The following is an 18,946-nucleotide window of genomic DNA, read 5'->3' as shown; positions in this document are numbered from 1 at the left end:
CAACCTTGAAGTCATCGGTGGCCGAACAACCACCAGGAATAAACATCTTCAAGGAGGGCTCTTCCGCTGGTTCATCAACAACCATCTCGGGGGCGGTCTCCTCGACTTTAGTGGTCGGCCGCAAAGAAGAAGAAACATCCTTTGAGGAATAAATTTTATGGTTTTTACCATTGTTATGAAGAAAGAGCTTGGAAAATATGAAAAAGGATTGAAAGTTGAAGGATCAAACTTGTTGGCTTGAGTAGGGGATACGTTGAAATTTTTGCGAAGTATTGAAGAACCTTAAGTGACACAGGTAAAAATGCTAGGAAATATTGAAGTCCTGAGGGTACGAGGGTATGAGGTTTATTGTAAAGTGAAAAATGAACGAAAAAGGGGGTATTTATAAAGGATCAGTGACGTTTCGCATCTAGGGACAACCAACCGGTTGCTGACACACATTTAATGCCATTATGACATGGCTGACGAGACATTTCGGGTTTTTTTGTCGTTTCTGACATGGCATATCGAAGAAGGAATCGGGGAGCTCATGTCGTTTCTCCTCAACTTACTCTCCGAGAAACGATGACACTATCTTTATACGGGTGGAACCGGGATCATGGTACGCCCCATATCCGGTAAGGTAAGCCAAGCTTGAACATGGTGACATGGTACCAAAATCGAGGCAAGGGCCTCATCGAGTCAAGATCCGAAGGCCTGACGCCCACCCTCGGGAATATCGGGGTCATAGTCCAAGTTCGGTCTTAACCTCGAACGACCTCGAAGAACATTGTCGGGCAACCAAGCACGACTAACATGAGGCCGCAATATTCACTACCGGTTGGATATCACGTTGGGAATATCAGCATGTATCGATGAAGAACCATCAATCAGTAAATCAAAGATTTTTTTTACCTTTTACAGATTTGTACCTAGAGTAGGACTTCCCTACTATATAAAAGGGGGTCTGATAATTTATAACGGACATTGTAACACGTATTTAAAAGCAATACATTATTATTTTACTATTATCAAAGCTCTTTTTCTTGTTCATCAATACTGATCATTGTGAATCTGGATCGATGGTGAACGTTACATTAAGGCTAGGATCATTCTCCTCGCATGGTTTGAATTTACTATATCTTTATTTGTTCATTCTAATTTAATTTATTATTTTGTATCAAATTAATCCGCATATCCTTAAAACTACTTATAAGTTTAATTGTTATCTAATTTTGATGGTAAGCAGTTTGGCGCCCATCGAGGGGATAAGGATAATAGTGGCAATTTGATACAAATTCCCACAACACACCCTATTTTATACTTGTTCTTTGGAGTGTCTTTAATTTCAGGTTAAAGTTTGAAATGTCGAACTCCTAGTCTGCCCCTCTAAACGTGGATGCTCAGTCCAACAATTATGGCAAGAACAACAATGTAGCACTCGGTAACGAGGTTCCCTATGTCGATCTCAACGGGGTTCTAGCCACGAACCCGATCGACGCTAGCTCGCATGTGGCCATCAATGCAAATTTGCCTACCGATCCTGAGAACATCGTCCGCAAGGAAGTCCAATCAATTGCCCAAAATACGCACGTCGGCGAAGATGATGGGATCAACTTGCGAGTGATCTTCGAAATGCTACAGGCTCAATAAGCAGCAATGCGCCGCTCCAGAACCAAAGCCGCGCCCCGAGCAGAATTGAGCCTGAGCCGTCTCAGGAAGCCACCCGCTGAAATGAACTGGTCACGGAGAGACCGGATGAAAATTAATTGGGGACCAACCCCGAGATCATAAAGATGCTCGAGGAGCTGACAAAACGGGTAGAATCAGGAGAAAAGAAAATCAAAGCCAATGACAAAAAGGTGGAAACCTACAATTCCAGGGTTGGCCAAATCCCGGGAGCACCACCGGTATTAAAAGGCCTGGATTCCAAGAAGTTTGTTCTAAAACCTTTTACTCCGAGCGCAACTCCGAAGCCGATCTCTAAGAAACTCCGCATGCCCGAGATTCCTAAGTACAATGGAACAACCGAACCAAATGAGCATATAACCTCCTCCGCGTGAGCCATCAAAGGGAACGACTTGGAGGATGATAAGATCGAGTCTGTCCTGCTGAAAAAATTCGTGGAAACTCTATCAAAGGGAGCTATGATATGGTATCACAACCTACCTCCTATTTCTATTGACTCGTTTGCTATGCTTGCAGCTTTCTTCGTAAAAGCACACGCTGGGGCCATCAAGGTCGAAACCAGGAATTCATACCTTTTCAAAGTGAGACAGAGAGATAATGAGATGCTCAGAGAATTCGTGTCCCGGTTTCAAATGGAACGGATGGACCTGCCTTCGGTCGCGGGCGATTGGGCCATTCAGGCCTTCACCCAAGGACTCAACGTTCGAAACTTGTTGGCTTCACAATAGTTGAAACAAAATCTGATAGAATATCCGGCTGTTACTTGGGCCGACGTACATAACCGATATCAATCGAAAATTAGAGTCGAAGATGATCAGCTTGGGCCCTTCGTTGATCCCGTCAGAAAGATCGACAGAGTCAAGAGAGATATTGATCGTGAACCACATCCATGCGCTCATGTGACTTGGTAAAGAAAACAATCCACTGCGAAACCTTTTCGCTAGTGACTCTTCTCGGGACCTGGCTACGAATGGTGAGAGATTCCCCAGGAGCTTTTTAAGTGTTCGCGATATTCTGTTGACTAATCTACTCAGACATGAACTAGGTTTGCTCATTAAACAGATACATTTTTTTTTTCGTGTCACTTCGATTTTATCATTGTAAAAGATAAATATACATTACTCCCTGAAGCAAAAAGAAAAAAAAAAAAAACTAACGAATGATAAGAATGACAATTCTTTGAGAAGAGGTACAAATGCTTTTCTGAACTTATGCTTTTCATCACTACTATTTATTTCTTTTTTTTCTTCTAATTTTACAAGTAAGATGTATCGTTTTTTATGTTTCACTCTGCTGATACCCCTATGCGACTGTTTCTAGACGTAATAGATATGTAAAAATCCACATGTAACCTGTAATGAATTTGCAGAAGCAAATTCAAACAAAGTAAGCAACTTTGCTGGAAAGCTCCATTTGAGTGCTATATAGATGTAGGTCAAATTTGGGAAAAAATCAAGTTGGGAAGAAGGGTTCATGATTGGTATTTCCAGTTATGTTTTATATGGAAGACGTTAGTTTTTTTGTTCCGTTTGTTTTTACGGTAGGTAGACCAAATTTGCTCGACTTTGACAAACTTAAGGGACAATATGTGCTTAGATATGTATTTAAAGGATAAAAATGAACATATACCTGAACATAAAGGACAAATTTGTCTAAAAATTCTATGGATGTCATTAAAATCATATCAATATTATGTCTCTCATTAATATTTTAAATGTTGAATTCTCCTATATTCTTGTTTGATTTGATTGAATTATACTGTACAATAACTAATAAGTTTATTAAAGGGAATCTTACATAAATGTCTCAAATAAGTTCCAACTTACCAACCTCTAGCTATTAATCATAGACTTACTAAAACTAGTCAAACACATATAAAAATTGAAAATCCAAATAAATAAGGTTCTTTCTTTCCAAGAATCACACGCAAAGAACTCCTTTCATATTTTTAAGCATGATAAGCAACATTAGATGCAAGATAGAAAGAAAATTTCATGGGTGAGATAACAAAAAAGGTGATTAAATACAAAAAAATATATACAAGATAATTTTAAAAATCTAAGCAAAAAGGAACCTTTTAATAGGTATGGTTGAAAATCATTAAAAACATATAGATAAAGCAATATGCAAATTTTGAGGAAGATTGGAAGTGATTTGGATTGATTTGGTATCAAAATTCGTAGTTAAAATCGAGTTCAAAAAATTCTTCTGCGACACATATATCAAACATGTATCACACACACAGGTGTACATGGATATACATGTGATACACATTTGATACAAATATGATACCTATGTGATACACTAATGATACATAGTGCGATAGACATATAATTTTTTTCTTCATATTTCATCTTTTACTTCAAATTTTCAATTCAAATCACTTTAAAACTCCGTCAAATTATCTGAAAAATGAGATTTAAACTGTTTAAGATGTACCCAATCTATTCTAATAACACTCATTCAAAAATATTGACCTTTTTTGGCTACAAATAACTAATTGACTAATATTGGTAACAGTTGGCTCATATTAATAATATTTTATGAATTGATCAGTTTTTATAATAAGTTAATTATAAATGGACAGGTAGTTTTCCTTTACTAAAATGTCTTTAATTACGATAAACATTAAATTTTTATCATATGGACTCGATTTGCAAGTGGGCCTGAAGCATAAAACCGTCGCCATTATAATGCTGCAATTCTTCAATGCACATTAAACAATCTCACAATACCGCCTTACAATTGGCCATGTAATCTTTCTTGTCCTTCCTTCTTTTTTTTTTTTTTTTTATTTGCGTATTTTGCTCTTATATATTGAATCGGGAAATTGGATTGAACAGAAAAATGTTTAACAGAATTGAACTAAATTATACAACTTGAAGTATTTTCTTAATTCTACGGCGTTGTAGCCGATTACAGTTATAAAATGGAATGGCTGGCATTCCATTTTATATGGAATAGCCGATTGCATGTGTTGATGTTTTACAGTTTAGTTTATTTAAATATATGACGAAAATTGTTTGGCCATTGAAAGATTTATGTGTTAGTAGAAAATTAAGAGGTGAGTTCATATGTAGTACCAGTAACATGGCCAGTGAGAATTCATATAATCGATCCTAACTTGTTTGAGGCTGAAGCTTAGTTATTGTTGTTGTTTTGTTAATGTAAACACATGACGGGAATTAATTAGTTGTTTACTTGATCCAGTTATCATTATGTATTAACTTGAGTTAATGGGAGACTGCAGTACCGGAGCTATGCATGGTATAGGGGGCTCAATTGAATCCTCTTCGTCGCAAAATTGTACTTCATATATTGGTAATTCATTTTTATGTATATTTATATGACTTGTTGAATCTCTTTTATATAAAGAAAACTTTTAGTGTAGTGTTTTTTGAATCCCCTTATCAGAATTCCTGCCAGTGAAGGAGGAAAATACGGATATCGAGGAGAGTTGTATTGGGAAGGGTTTGGATTCGTGGGGCGGTTTTAGACTTCACTATGTCTGGTCGGATCTTTCAGTACGAATGAGAGCGAAGATGGTGTACGAAGGAGAAGGTGGTGGATACTCTGAATGGTGTCCCAAAGAGCATGAAGTTCTACAGGACCACAATATAGGTGCTGCTAAGCTTGTTCTTTCCACCAATGGCTTTGCTTTGCCTTGCTACTCTGATTCTGCTAAGGTTGCTTATGTTCTTCAAGGTAAAAACCTATATATGGATCCGGAATTTTTAAGTCATGGGTGCTTAACCGCCTTTAATTAATTGAATACTTGGTCAATATATTCGTATTAGTAGTTTCCTGTATAAAAGTATAGTGTGTTTGGATAAAACACAATCCATGTAGGCCAACCACTGTTTGTCCCAATGTTGCGCGGACTCTGATGCCGAACCCGTGTCAGGTCCTTCCAAAAAATGCACTAGTTTTGAAAGATTTGACATGCACCCAAAGAAATTTTTGGAGAGCCCGAGCAACATATGTTTGTCCTCCCTTTCTTGGTTCAGTTTTGATTTGAGGGATCATTTGGTTAATCAACATAAAATTACTACATAAGATAATACATTGTTTAGTTGGTTGGCAGTATAAGAAAAAATAATTTGGTTGGCGGTGTCAAATAATACTCAGCATTATGTGATGAGGGAATCTAGCTCTCCATTATTTTATGTGGATAGAATGTTGAACAAGAATATCTGTATTAGCAATGCAGAATTTGCTCTTTTGCTGTTTCAAGTCTTTGGTTTTGACACAAGTAGTTGGTCACAACTTTAATGCTACTGTTTTTGGTTCAGGATCCACATTTAAGCTCCTGATTTTATAGCTACTATTTTTGGTCTCTCCACCACTTAATGATGGATTTGCTATTCATATGTTTTGTGTTCTAACTTTTGCACAATGATGCATTCCTTTCATATATTTTGTGTTTTAACCTTTGCAAAAACTGAATAAACTGTGACTGTGTGCAGATCCGTTACTACTCGTGGGATTTCCTCTCTAATTGTTTAGTGTGTATTCAGGTAGCGGTATTCTTGGTGTTGTACTTCCTGGACAAGAAGAGAAGTTAGTAGCCATTCGAAAGGGTGATGCGATTGCGCTTCCTGTTGGAGTTGTCACATGGTGGTACAATAAAGATGTTACAGAACTTGAGATACTCTTTCTTGGTGATACCAAAACTGCAGTTAAACTTGGTTCATTCACTGACTTCTTGTTGAAGGGGTCGAACAGCAATAATCTCTCTTGTTTTTCCCCTGAGTTTATTGGCAGAGCATGGAAATCGGACAAAAGTGTTCTCAAGACTCTCATTGGTCCACATCTTGCCAGGAGTATCGTCAAGCTTAATCCAGGCTTTGAAATCTCAGAGGCGGAGCTAAAGGTAACGAAGAGGTTCAATTGAATCCATTTCGTCCAAAAATTATATCATGTAATATAAGGGAAGCGTCTAGTTAAAACTTTTTCTCATTTTCTTGATTTCTGGTTTCGCCACTGGTAGGACTACAGAGATGGCATGTTACTCAACTGTGAGGAAACAGCCCCGTCCCGTTTTGACACTGATGGTGGTGGAGAGATATTGGATTTGAATACCGAAAACTTGGCAATCATCGGCGACATTGGACTTGGTGCTAGTCGTGCAACGTTGAATGGAAATGCTGCGTACTATCCTGAAATTTCTGTTGATCCAGCAATTCGCGTCACTTATATTATAAAAGGCAGCGGCACAGTGAAGGTGCGTGATTTTGGTGGTTTTGTTACAGACAGACAGATTGAAGCTGGTGAATTATTTGTTGTTCCAAGATTATTAAGTGTGTGCAAAATTGCCGATCCTGATGGCATGGAGTGGTTCTCTATTGTATGCAACGAAAATGTAATTGTTTTATATATGAGATCGCATTACTTTTCATCTATGTTGCTCCGACTCTCCAAAAATGTTATCATACCTTGTTGGATCCTTCAAATACTCACTATTTTTGGAGGAAACGATACACACCCTGCAACATATTTGGAGAGTATGAGCAATATAGCTTTCTATTAGGGCTATAAGTTGATTCTAATCTTAACCATTTCTATGTAACAGTCCAACAACTATCTCACACTCGGCCGTTGGGGCCTCATTTCGGATGGCTCTATTCCCAAAAGTTCAAGTTCTCCAGGTAGCTCTTAATGTGCTCCATACGTACAAAAGCAATTTAGCTCCAGGATTGATTAATTGTATGATCCTTTTTTTCTCAAAATTAATCTTATTAGTCCATAGCTCTATTGAAAAAGGTAGTATGGAGGTTTAAGAATAACCTCCCATTTCCAACTTTTTTTTTTGGTGTTCCTATAAGCAGGGGAGGCTTTATAGTCCAATATATAGGACATGTGAACTTATGATCTCTGCCAAACTAGGTACTTTATGGACATATTTTCTAAAATTGATCTAATATTATCTGTTGGTACTCATTCTCCAAAGAGGCTAAATGGTGCTCTTGGTTGAATGCTGATTTATCTACGTAGAGGAATAGGGATCAATTCCATTTAATGTTTTCTTTTTTCTCCTTTTTTTGATGGTGCACTCATATTATAAAAATCTTAGATCCGCCTCTGCCATAATATTCCTATTTGTATAAAAGATTAGGTTTCTTTCGTAGAGAAACATAATTTCTTGTAAATTCTCTACTTTTTAGTATACCTCTTGTATACGAGAGTTTTTTCTATTATTAATGAAATTATACTTTACTTGATTAAAAAAAATATTTTGCTTTTTAAATTGAACTTTGACTGGTCTGGGTCTACGGTACATTTATTAGAAATATTTCTTTTCACAAAACTCTACCAAGAAAAAAATTTAATTTCTTGCACCCAATGTTTAATCAATTAATAAAAGATATGTGCCGTGTATATAATCTTTTATCAGTTTACCATGTCAACCTGATTTTTTTATTCATTTGACGAGGGAAGACCTTAAGTACTGAATTAATTAAATTACACCTATATCGCGAAAAAGAGCTGCTCTAGCTTTAGCGCGCATCCTTTCTCCTATGACGAGAACCCATACTCAAACTCGGGGCTTGACGAAATGGAAAGTTTCAGCATGTTGAAACTTCTTGGGATTAACCGTAAAAGAAAGAGCCTGACATTCATTTCTTCATGAATATTCATAGTTGAGTCTACTAAAAGATGGACCAGCCTCGTCGTGGTGATTAGAGGACACCTCTGATCCTCGTTCCTAAAAAGCCTTTCCGATTGACTCCGCCCCTATCTCTTAAAGCGAACCTCCTGCCAAGAGGCCAAGGTTGCTTGCTAATGGAAACACTCAAGGATCGACTGACCCAACTTGATGGCAAGGTCGACCATTTGGACGGACAAGTGTAGACTATGGAAGAAAGGCAGGGGAATCCGGAAAGTTTTATTCATTGTTCTTAACCCAAGGCACATTACCGTTCCCAATAATCTCCATGAAAAAACTTCCATGATTTTCGAACGAACCGAGTGAAGTTGAGGCATGAAAAAAATCAAAGGACAGCCTGCCTCATTTTTCTCCCGTTCAGGACCTTTATTTTCTCGTAAATAGCCTGGTCTGAGCTAGAACAACAAATTCGTGAGCAAGAGCATATTTCATAGTTGATTCAACAACAGTCGTTCAGCTCGTCCCTCTTTCCTTTCGAAGAGGGCCTTCACTTCACTCTCCTTGAAGGTTCATTTAGACTAGGAAGAGACGCTTCCCCCTCCATCTAGACTCGGCCTTCCCCACCCCCCCCCCCCCCCCCGCCGCTTCTCTTCGTGTGCCGCGTGTTAAGAAGGCAGAGACCACCCTAGGCTTCGCCTTAATTCCCATCTAAAGTTGAATAAGATTAGGCAGAAGCAGCGAGTACGTCTGTTCGGGTTTATTCATGTCCAATAAACTTCAAACAAAAGGAGATTCGGGTATCAGAGTTGAGTGGGCAGGCGACGGGAGGATGGGGGGATGAGTAAAGACAAAACGAAAGGAAGAGTTCCGACAACCCCCGCCTGCCTTTTCATATATGAGTGAGTGAGAGCTTCTTTTTGCTATGAATGAATGACCTCTCCATTTTATTTTCAAGCTTGCTCTTCAAACCGACCTATCACTGTGGGGGAACCTTTTGCTCTATCGAACATACATGGAATTAGATCCTGTCTCTCGTCTAACTCGAGTTGCCTCGCTCCTTTGGCAGTTAAGACTTCTTTCGTTTGGTAGAGCGACGAAAGGCTACTTCAATGACGGAAACAACCGGAAACTCGAGAGGGTCGTCTTTGGAGAGAGCCTTACTGCTTGGGATACTGTGCCATAAATGGGAAAAGGTCTATACGATTGAATAGGGTCTTTTCCAACCAGTGAGGAGGGCAGCGACCTTCTCCTGTTTATCAACTTAAACCTTATTCTTCTGCAGTTGATGTTACTGATTAGCCTCACTCTTCAGGCCAACAGCTTTGCTCAGCATTTTCTGCCAGTGCCTCGAAAGTACCCTGAAGTTCTATCTGAGTAGGTCTAGACCATTGAACAAACTTTGTTGACGAACATAGTTTATGCACCGCGAGCTCAAGGAGAATGGTGATCTCGAAAAGGAAAATCGACAAGGAAGATATAAAGTCAACGGTAAACTTACGGTAGTCACTCCCTTTTTAGAGAATCGTACATGAGACTTCCGCCTCATACGGCTCCGTCCCGAGCTTCCATCGTCGGCCTTGGTGTTATACCACTATCTATGCATGTATTTTCAGCCTGGACTGTCAACTGATATGTATTCTCATTTTAATTTGTAACTCTTAAAGTAAAATTATATTGTCGTAAATATCACATGCAAATAAATATATTTTGTGTGCCAACTGTTGCTATGAATGTCTTATTCCCTTTAATTTCAATCATTCTATTTTTACATATTCTCACCACCCTTACCAAGTTTACTAACGAAGTTTGTTGCTGATATTATTACACTATATGAAGAGGAAATACAACCATGTTAAATTATTGCATCAATCCTTTGTTTTCATAATTCTTAGCTGCAATTTCATTTTTGTTCATACTGCTTTTGCCACTTAATTAAAACAAAGAAAAGCATTTAGACAAATAAATCTTAAATTTGGAGATAGGGAAACAACCCTTAAACTAACACTTGAAAAAAAGTTTTTGTTGGGACACAATGTCGATTAACTTTGTGTTCCCGCCATCACATATTCCACTTTATTCGATTATTTATACGGATATTTTAACTCAATTATTTAATGCTTGGATTAGGAAAGAAAATTAGAGATTAAAATCCACTTTTTGGATGATAGAATAATTTTTTTTTGAAATTGCTTGAATTTCTTGGTTTTCGGTTTCTCCATTGGTGAAAAACTGTAATTTTTCTTAAGAAGTTTAACAGGTTAAAACAATTACAACCATGAAATCTACTCCAATAAATCCCTCATTCTTCATCAGAGTACTGTCGATTAAATTAAAATTGGCAAAACATGAAAACAAAATAAAAAGAACAAACAAAGTAAACAAACAGAGAGAAATGCTAAACCCCAGGCCAATTAACAGAACAACTGAAGCAAGGCTATTCTTGAAAAGTCAGATATGCCCTCAGCTTGAAATTTATGGACAAGAAGGTCGAAACACCTGGTCGCTTATTAAAACTTCGACGTGCTTAAAATTAAAAAGAGAAACTTTTAAAAACCACTATATTTTAGTGGTTATTAGCTAGTTGTAGCTACAATTTACTATATTACTTCCTATAGCTATATTTTTGAATTTTTTAGAGTGTATTCGATGTATTTAAGCTACTGTATTCATAAATATAGTAGCATTTCTCGGCGTGAAACATGTGATTACAGCTAGACAGATTATTGTATTCGACTGTATTCACGGCATGAAACAGGGGATTACAGCTAGACAGATTATTGTATTCGACTGAATTCACGATACGTAATTGTGAATACAGTAACGTAAATAGCAAATCGTGGTCTATTCAACTGTTTTAAACGAAAAGTGAATACAATAGACTCCTAATACAACTCAACTAACTCAATTACATCACCCATAATTTGTATTTGACGCGAAATATGCTGAATATTTTTCCCAGCCGATAAATACAACAAAAATAGAGCAATTTGAATACATATATACATCTTAATACATAAATTATATTAATTAAAAAATATATGAATACATTCATGAAATACAACGAGATAGTGAACACAATGAAATACATAGAATACAACGAGATACATTGAAATACAATGAAAAAAAAGACAATGAATACAATGAAATACAGCGAGATACATTGAAATATATTAACAGAATCTTCAAGTTGCTCAGCCCCAAACTTCGTCGTCTTTGTTCAAGAACAACCCTAATGTCGTCTCGTCGAGAGGGCCGCGATTCTGACTTGAAACGCCACTGTTCCTGTTATTATAATACCCTTACGTGCGCTTCAAAAAACCTATTCTTTACAATTGAATTTGAATGGCTTGAGCCATTGACGAGATAGAAACAGATAAGAAAGCATGGGTAAATAATGGTGCTTTTCTGACGCGATTCCTTTTTCGGATCTGAAGGTGATAGATTCACCATTTCCTTTTGTTGGTCGTGAAGGACTCAGTCAAAATGGAGGGGCTATGGTGTTTAGGTTGAAAAGGTAAAGGTGGAAGATGAGAGAGAGAGGGAGAATAGATATGGGGTAGGGGATACGAGAAATTTGAGGGGAGAGAGAAAAATAATACAAAGCTTATTTTATGGCTTAAGGGTAGGAGGTGACCATAAATAGATATTTGGCTATAAAAAATCAAAAGGTAGCTATGAAATATAATTTTTTAAAAAGGTATATATATTTAAAATAAATAAAGCATCAACCTTCGTTATAGGAGGTAAAAATTCCAATTAAAAACCACTCGCCCGGTGGGAACATTGCCACAACCCCGGTTTGCCCTCCGTGAACCATCGTGACTGCACCTAGTCTCTACGACTAGGTAAGCCTAACAATGTGGAAAATAAAAAAAATTGTGGAAGAAATAACTAAAAACCTAAATAGTAAAATAAAACAGTATTTAAGGTGTCGCTCGGCACATACAATAACAACTCTCGAAACTAACAACATTTTCCAAAACCCGGAATCTCATGAAACACAAGCTTTTAAATGTCTACAGTGTCTAACTCTAGAATATCTAACAAAAAAAGAAATACAGAAGGGCTAATACTTAAAAGGAGAGTAGAAAGGGACTCTTCGGTCTGCGGACGCGGCAGATATACCTCAGAGTCTCTATAAGCGCCTCGTCTTAAGCGTGATAAGTCTGAGTGGAAGTACCTAGATCTGCACATGAAAAACATGCGCAGAAAGTGTATGAGTACACCACATCGGTACTCAGTAAGTGCCAAGCCTAACCTCGGTCGGGTAGTGACGAGGAAGGTCAAGGCCCTACTGAGGTGAAATAAAATATAAGGTTCACAGTGTAAAATAAGACAGTATAAATGAGTACAACAGTAAAGCAACATATGATATATAAGGACAACAACATATAACACACAGGCAAAGTAAACACGGAAAGAGATAAAGCTCAATACAAGGATAACAATCGGGGATCTCCCAGGATACTGTCCTGTAGTCCCAAATGTAAATATCCAGTGGATCTCCCAGGATACTGTCCCGTAGTCCAACTCATAATGCGAGGGGATCTCCCGGAATACTGATCTATAGTCCCAAATGTAAATACTCAGTACAGGGGGAATATACCGGGTGCAGTCTCGTAGTTCCAATGTAAATATGCAAGAGGATCTCCCGAAATACCGTTCCGTAGTCCCAAAGTAAACATATAGGGGGATCTCCCGGGATACCATCCCGTAGTCCCAAAGTAAACACACAACAACAACAACAACAAAAAGAGTACACAATTCAATTCAAGTCCCATACCAAGGTAAAACAGGAAATTTTAACATATCATGCTGCACATAGTCCAAATAAGACAGTTTGAACAAGTAAGGCAATTAAGTCAATTAGGCATTCTGTCCTAAACTAACAGGAGGCTTAAATAGCAAGTACTATAAACAGGAAAGGAAACATACTAGTAATTACTTAATGAAAACTGAATTTTTCAATAATTAGCACAAGTACGCACTCGTCACCTCACGTACAAGGCATTTCAATTATCAACAAGGTCAAATCCTAAGGGGAAGGTCCCCCACACAAGGTTAGACAAGCCACTAACCTCGAACCAGCTCAAAATCAACTCGAAACCATGCTCTTGCCACAAGTACTAGACTCTAAATGACCCAAATCTATTCAATTCAATTGCATAATGTAAATAACACTTCAAGTAACTGATTCTACAATTAAATTCTAAGCTAATATGCGAAATTAGGTAAAATAACCAAAACGCCCTCGGGCCCACGTCTCAGAATCAGATAAAATTTACATTTCCAGAATCCTCACACTCTCACGAGTTCAGTCATGCTAAAAGTACTAAAGTCGGACCTCAAATGGTCCCTCAAATCATCATTCAAAGGTCTCTAATTAATCAAGCCCTAACCCCCAAATTACCACTGATTTTCCTTAAAATTTCATGCTTATAATGATAAAAATCACTCCAATAATTAGTTTAGGGACCAAAGACCTTACCTCAATGAATTCCTCTGAAAATCTCCCTTTAAAGTGCTCCCTAAGGCTTCTTTCCGTTTGAAAAGAGGTGAAAATAACTCAAATTTCGCGAAGGCAATTATTTATATATTTTGCCTAGTTAATCTGCTTCTGCAGCTCTGGGACCACACTTGCGGTCTCGCTTCTGCGAGGACATGGTCGCATCTGCGACATTTCACTTAAAGCCTAGCTTCCGCACTTGCGGTTACCCTTACGCAGATGCAGTGCCGCTTTTGCGGTAAGCTACCGTTTTTGCGGTCCCTGCTGGCATCTCCCCTTTCTGCTTTTGCGATGACTCTGCTGCTTCTGCGGTTCCGCACCTGCGGGACCCAACTGCAGGTGCAGTTATGATAGAGATCAGCAACTTCAGTTGCTTCAAACCACTTCCAATTCCTCCGACAACCCTCCGAAATCACCCCGAAGCCCCAGGGATCTCAACCAAAAATACGAAGAAGTCCTGAACCACCATCCAAACTTATACCAATCCTCAAGACACCTAAAACAACATCAAAACATCAAATTAACCATGGATTCAAGCCTAAGAACTCCAAAAACTCTTAATTTACGCTTTCGATCAAAAAGTCTATCAAACCTCATCCGAATGACCTGAAATTTTGTACACACATCACATTCAAAACTACGAAGCTATTCCAACTTTCGGAATTCCATTTTGACCCTCGGATCATAATCTCACTATCGTACCAGAAACTTCAAAATTCGACTTTCGGCATTTCAAGCCTAAATTAGCTACGGGCCTCCAAAACACCATCCAAACACGCTCATAATCCCGAAATCACCCAACGGAGCTAACAGAACCATCGGAATTCCATTCTGAGGCTGTTTTCACACTGTTTCGACTACGGTCAAATCTCCAAAACTTAAGCTCTTATTTAGGGACTAAGTGTCCCAAAACTCTCTGAAACTCCCAATAATTCCCCCCGACAACTCACAACAACAGAAACAAACACGGGAAAAACAGTTAATAGGGGATTGGGGCATTAATTCTTAAAACGACCGGCCGGGTCGTTACATCCTCCCACACTTAAACATTCGTTCGTACTCGAACGAGCATAGAGACATACCTGAATTAGTAAAAAGATGAAGGTAACGGCTACGCATATCCTTCTCGGTCTCCCTGGTCGCCTTCTCGACCGGCTGACCCCACCACTGAACCTTCACTAATGCAATGTTCTTTGACCTCAGCTTTCTAACCTGCCTGTCCAATATTTCCACTGGTTCCTTAACATAAGATAGATCCTTGTCCAATTGGACTGAACTGAAGTTCAACACGTGCGATGGATCACCGTGATACCTCCGAAGCATAGAAACATGAAATACTGGATGGACTCCTGCCAAGCTGGGAGGTAAGGCAGGCTCATAAGCAACTTCCCCAACATGCCTCAATATCTCAAAAGGGCAAATAAACTTCGGACTCAACTTCCCCTTCTTCCCAAATCTCATAGCGCCATTCATAGGCGAAACCTGAAGCAGAACCCGCTCTCCGACCATATAGGAAACATCACGAACCTTCCGGTTCACGTAGCTCTTCTGTCTAGACTGTGCTGTATGGAATCTATCCTGAATCACCTTAACCTTCTCCAAAGTATCCTGAACCAAGTCTATGCCAATAATATAGCCTCACCCAGCTCAAACCAACCCACCAGGGATCTACACCGCCTACCATATAAAGCCTCATACGGTTCCATTTGAATGCTTGACTGATAGATGTTGTTGTAGGCAAACTCCGCCAATGGCAAGAACTGATCCCAAGACCCTCCAAACTCAATCACACACGCACGGAGCATATCCTCAAGAATCTGAATAGTGCGCTCGGACTGTCCGTCCGTCTGAGGGTGAAATGCTATACTCAACTCTACCCGAGTACCTAACTCATGCTGAACGGCCCTACAGAACAGTGATATGAACTGAGTATCCCTATCTGAAATGATGGAAACTAGATACCATGCAGACGAACAATCTCCCGGATATCAATCTCCGCCAACTGCTCCGAAGATTAAGTAGTACATATAGGAATGAAGTGCGCGGACTTGGTCAGCCGATCCACAATCACCCATATAGCATCGAACTTCCTCAAAGTCCGCGAGAGCCCAACTACAAAGTCCATGGTGATTCACTCCCACTTCCACTCCGGAATCTCTATCTACTGAAGCAACCCACCCGGTCTCTGGTGCTTATACTTCACCTGCTGACAGTTGAGGCACCGAGCTACAAATCCAACTATATCTTTCTTCATCTGCCTCCACCAATAGTGCTGTCTCAAATACTGATACATCTTCGCGGTACCCGGATGAATGGAATATTGCAAACTATGGGCCTCCTCTAGAATCAACTCCCGAAGCCCATCAACATTGGGTACACAAATACGACCTTGCATCCTCAATACCCCGTCATCACTAATAGACACATCTCTTGTATCACCATGCTGAACCTTGTCCTTGAGGACAAGCAAATGAGGGTCATCATACTGAAGCTCCCTGATACGATCAAATAAGGAAGACCGAGAAACCACGTAAGCTAGAACCCAACTGGGCTCCGAAAGATCCAATCTCACAAACTGGTTGGCTAAGGCCTGAACATCCATCGCCATGGGCCTCTCCAATGTTGGTAAATAATCCAAACTCCCCAAACTCTCTGCCCAGCGACTCAAAGCATTGGCCACCACATTAACTTTGCCCGGGTGATACAAAATAGTGATATCATAGTCCTTCAGCAACTCTAACCACCTCTTCTGGCGCAAATTAAGATCCTTTTGCTTGAACAGGTGCTGCAAGCTCCGATGATCAATATAAATCTCACAAGGAACACTACACAAATAATGACGCTAGATCTTCATGGCGTGGACAATGGCATCTAACTCTAGATCATGGACATGGTAGTTCTTATCATGTACCTTCAACTGTCTAGACGTGTAGGCAATCACCCTACCACCCTACATCAACACCGTCCAAGCCCAATCCTCGAGGCATCACCATAGATCGTATAAGACCCCGAACCTGTAGGCAATATCAAAATTGGGGTTGTAGTCAAATCTGTCTTGAGCTTCTGAAAGCTCGCCTCACACTCTTCCGTCCACTGGAACGGAGCACCCTTCTGAGTTAACCTGGTCATAGGGGCTGCAATCGATGAAAAAACCTCAACAAAACGATGGTAATAACCCGCCAAGCCAAGAAAACTGCAGATCTCTGTAGCTGAGGATGGCTTGGGCCAACTCTGCACTGCCTCTATTTTCTTTGGATCCACTTGAATACCCTCACTCGACACCACGTGGCCTAATAATGCCACGGAATCCAACCAAAACTCACATTTTAAGAACTTAGCATATAACTTCTTTTCTCTCAAGGTCTGAAGCACTGTCCTTAGGTGCTGCTCATGATCTTCCCGACTCCGGGAATACACCAGAATATCATCAATAAAGACAATGACGAATGATTCAAGATATGGCCAGAACACACTGCGCATCAAATGCATAAATGTTGTTGGGGCATTGGTTAGCCCAAATGACATAACAAGGAACTCGTAATGACCATACCGAGTCTTGAAAGCAGTTTTCGAGATATCTGGCTCCTGAATCTTCAACTGATGGTAACCTGAGCGCAAGTCAATCTTAGAAAACACTCGTTTGCCTTGAAGCTGGTCAAACAGATCATCAATACGAGGCAAAAGATAACAGTTCTTCACTGTAACTTTGTTCAACTGGCGATAATCAATACATATACGCATAAAACCATCTTTTTTCTTCACAAACAAGATAGGAGCACCCCAAGTTGATACACTGGGCCTAATAAAACCCGTATCAAGCAATTCCTGTAACTGATCCTTTAACTCCTTCAACTCAGGAGGAGCCATACGATACAGAGGAATAGAAATGGACTGAGTGCCCGGCAACAAATCAATGCCAAAATCAATATCTCTATTAGGCGGCATGCCCGGAAGATCAGCTGGAAACACATCAGAAAAATCCTATACTACTAGGACTAAATCAACTAAAGGGGTATCAACACTGGCATCTCTCACATAAGCTAAATACGCGTCACACCCTTTCTCAACCATTCGCTAAGCCTCAAGGAAAGAAATAACTCTACTGGAGTGTGATCTAAAGTACCCCTCCACTCAATATGTGGTACACCTGGCATAGCCAGCGTCACGACTTTGGCGTGACAATCAAGAATAGCATAATGGGGCGACAACCAGTCCATGCCCAATATAATATCAAAATCTACCATGCTGAGCAACAATAAATCAGCTCTGGTATCAAAACCACTAAGAGCAACCAAACACGACCGATAAATACGGTCCACAACAAGAGAATCTCCTATAGGAGTTGAAACATAAATAGGGGAACTCATAGGTTCCCGAGGTACGCCCAAATGCGGAGCAAAATAAGAAGACACATAAGAGTAAGTGGAGCTTGAATCGAATAGAACCGAAGCATCTCTGTGACAAACCAGTATAATACCTGTGATGACAGAATCAGAAGCAACAACCTCGATATGGGCAGGAAGGGCATAATATCTGGCCTGGCCTCCCCCTCTAGGGCGACCTCTACCTCCCCGACCTCTACCTCTAGCTGGCTGAGCAGGTAGGGTAGCAACTGGAGCTGTAACAATATCCTAAGAACTCTGCAGGGCACACTGTGGCTAAGAAGTCTGTGGAGGTGCACCCCTCCTAAGTCTGGGGCAATCCCTCACCATATGGCATGTAACACCACACTCAAAACAAGCTTTGGGAGGATGTGGCGGCTGTGACTGGCTCGGGCCAGGTTTGTTGGACTGACCACTGAAAGCACCCCGCGTATGAGGCGCACTAGATACTGGAGGTGAATAATAAACCTCCTAGGGCCTAGGAGGAGCTGGAATACCACTGGCTGCTGGAAGAGCTGAATGAATGGGGCAACTCATATAACCCATACCATGACGACTTGCTGCTGGGGCACGGGCACCAGAATAATGGCCCGATTCTCGAGACCTCTTGGCCTCCCTCTCCTTTCTCTCCCTAGCATGCATACCCTCAATCTTCCTAGCAATGCTCACCACCTGATGATAAGAAATATCCATCTCCAACTCACGAGCCATGCTAGACATGATACTGGGAATAAGCCCCTTAATAAACTGGCAAACCCTCTCGCGAACAGTAGAAACCAAGGC

General features: G+C 40.0%; 1 protein-coding gene across 1 annotated transcript; it reads left to right on the top strand.

The window, feature by feature from the left end:
* The first annotated feature begins 4,298 nt into the window (after positions 1 to 4,298).
* Positions 4,299 to 7,559, top strand: LOC107822140 (12S seed storage protein CRB-like). The gene is made up of 6 exons (XM_016648641.2): positions 4,299 to 4,421; positions 4,879 to 4,989; positions 5,083 to 5,373; positions 6,186 to 6,541; positions 6,659 to 7,030; positions 7,241 to 7,559. The coding sequence occupies exons 2-6, from the start codon at positions 4,905 to 4,907 to the stop codon at positions 7,325 to 7,327; spliced, it is 1,191 nt and encodes a 396-aa protein (XP_016504127.1). The 5' UTR covers positions 4,299 to 4,421; positions 4,879 to 4,904; the 3' UTR covers positions 7,328 to 7,559.
* Positions 7,560 to 18,946: the final 11,387 nt, after the last annotated feature.

This window comes from Nicotiana tabacum, chromosome 18, assembly GCF_000715075.1.
Source record: "Nicotiana tabacum cultivar K326 chromosome 18, ASM71507v2, whole genome shotgun sequence".
In the NCBI taxonomy this organism is placed as follows: Eukaryota; Viridiplantae; Streptophyta; class Magnoliopsida; order Solanales; family Solanaceae; genus Nicotiana; species Nicotiana tabacum.
Note: the sequence above shows the minus strand (reverse complement) of the source record. Positions and strands in the feature narration are given on the sequence as shown.

What these genes read in the sequence shown, in the direction of transcription:
- LOC107822140 (XM_016648641.2), top strand. Translation starts at nt 4,905, where the DNA reads ATGGGAGACTGCAGTACCGGAGCTATGCATGGTATAGGGGGCTCAATT. An exon ending in AAATTGTACTTCATATATTG is followed by an intron (nt 4,990 to 5,082) that starts GTAATTCATTTT and finishes TCCCCTTATCAG; the next exon opens with AATTCCTGCCAGTGAAGGAG. An exon ending in TCTCAGAGGCGGAGCTAAAG is followed by an intron (nt 6,542 to 6,658) that starts GTAACGAAGAGG and finishes CGCCACTGGTAG; the next exon opens with GACTACAGAGATGGCATGTT.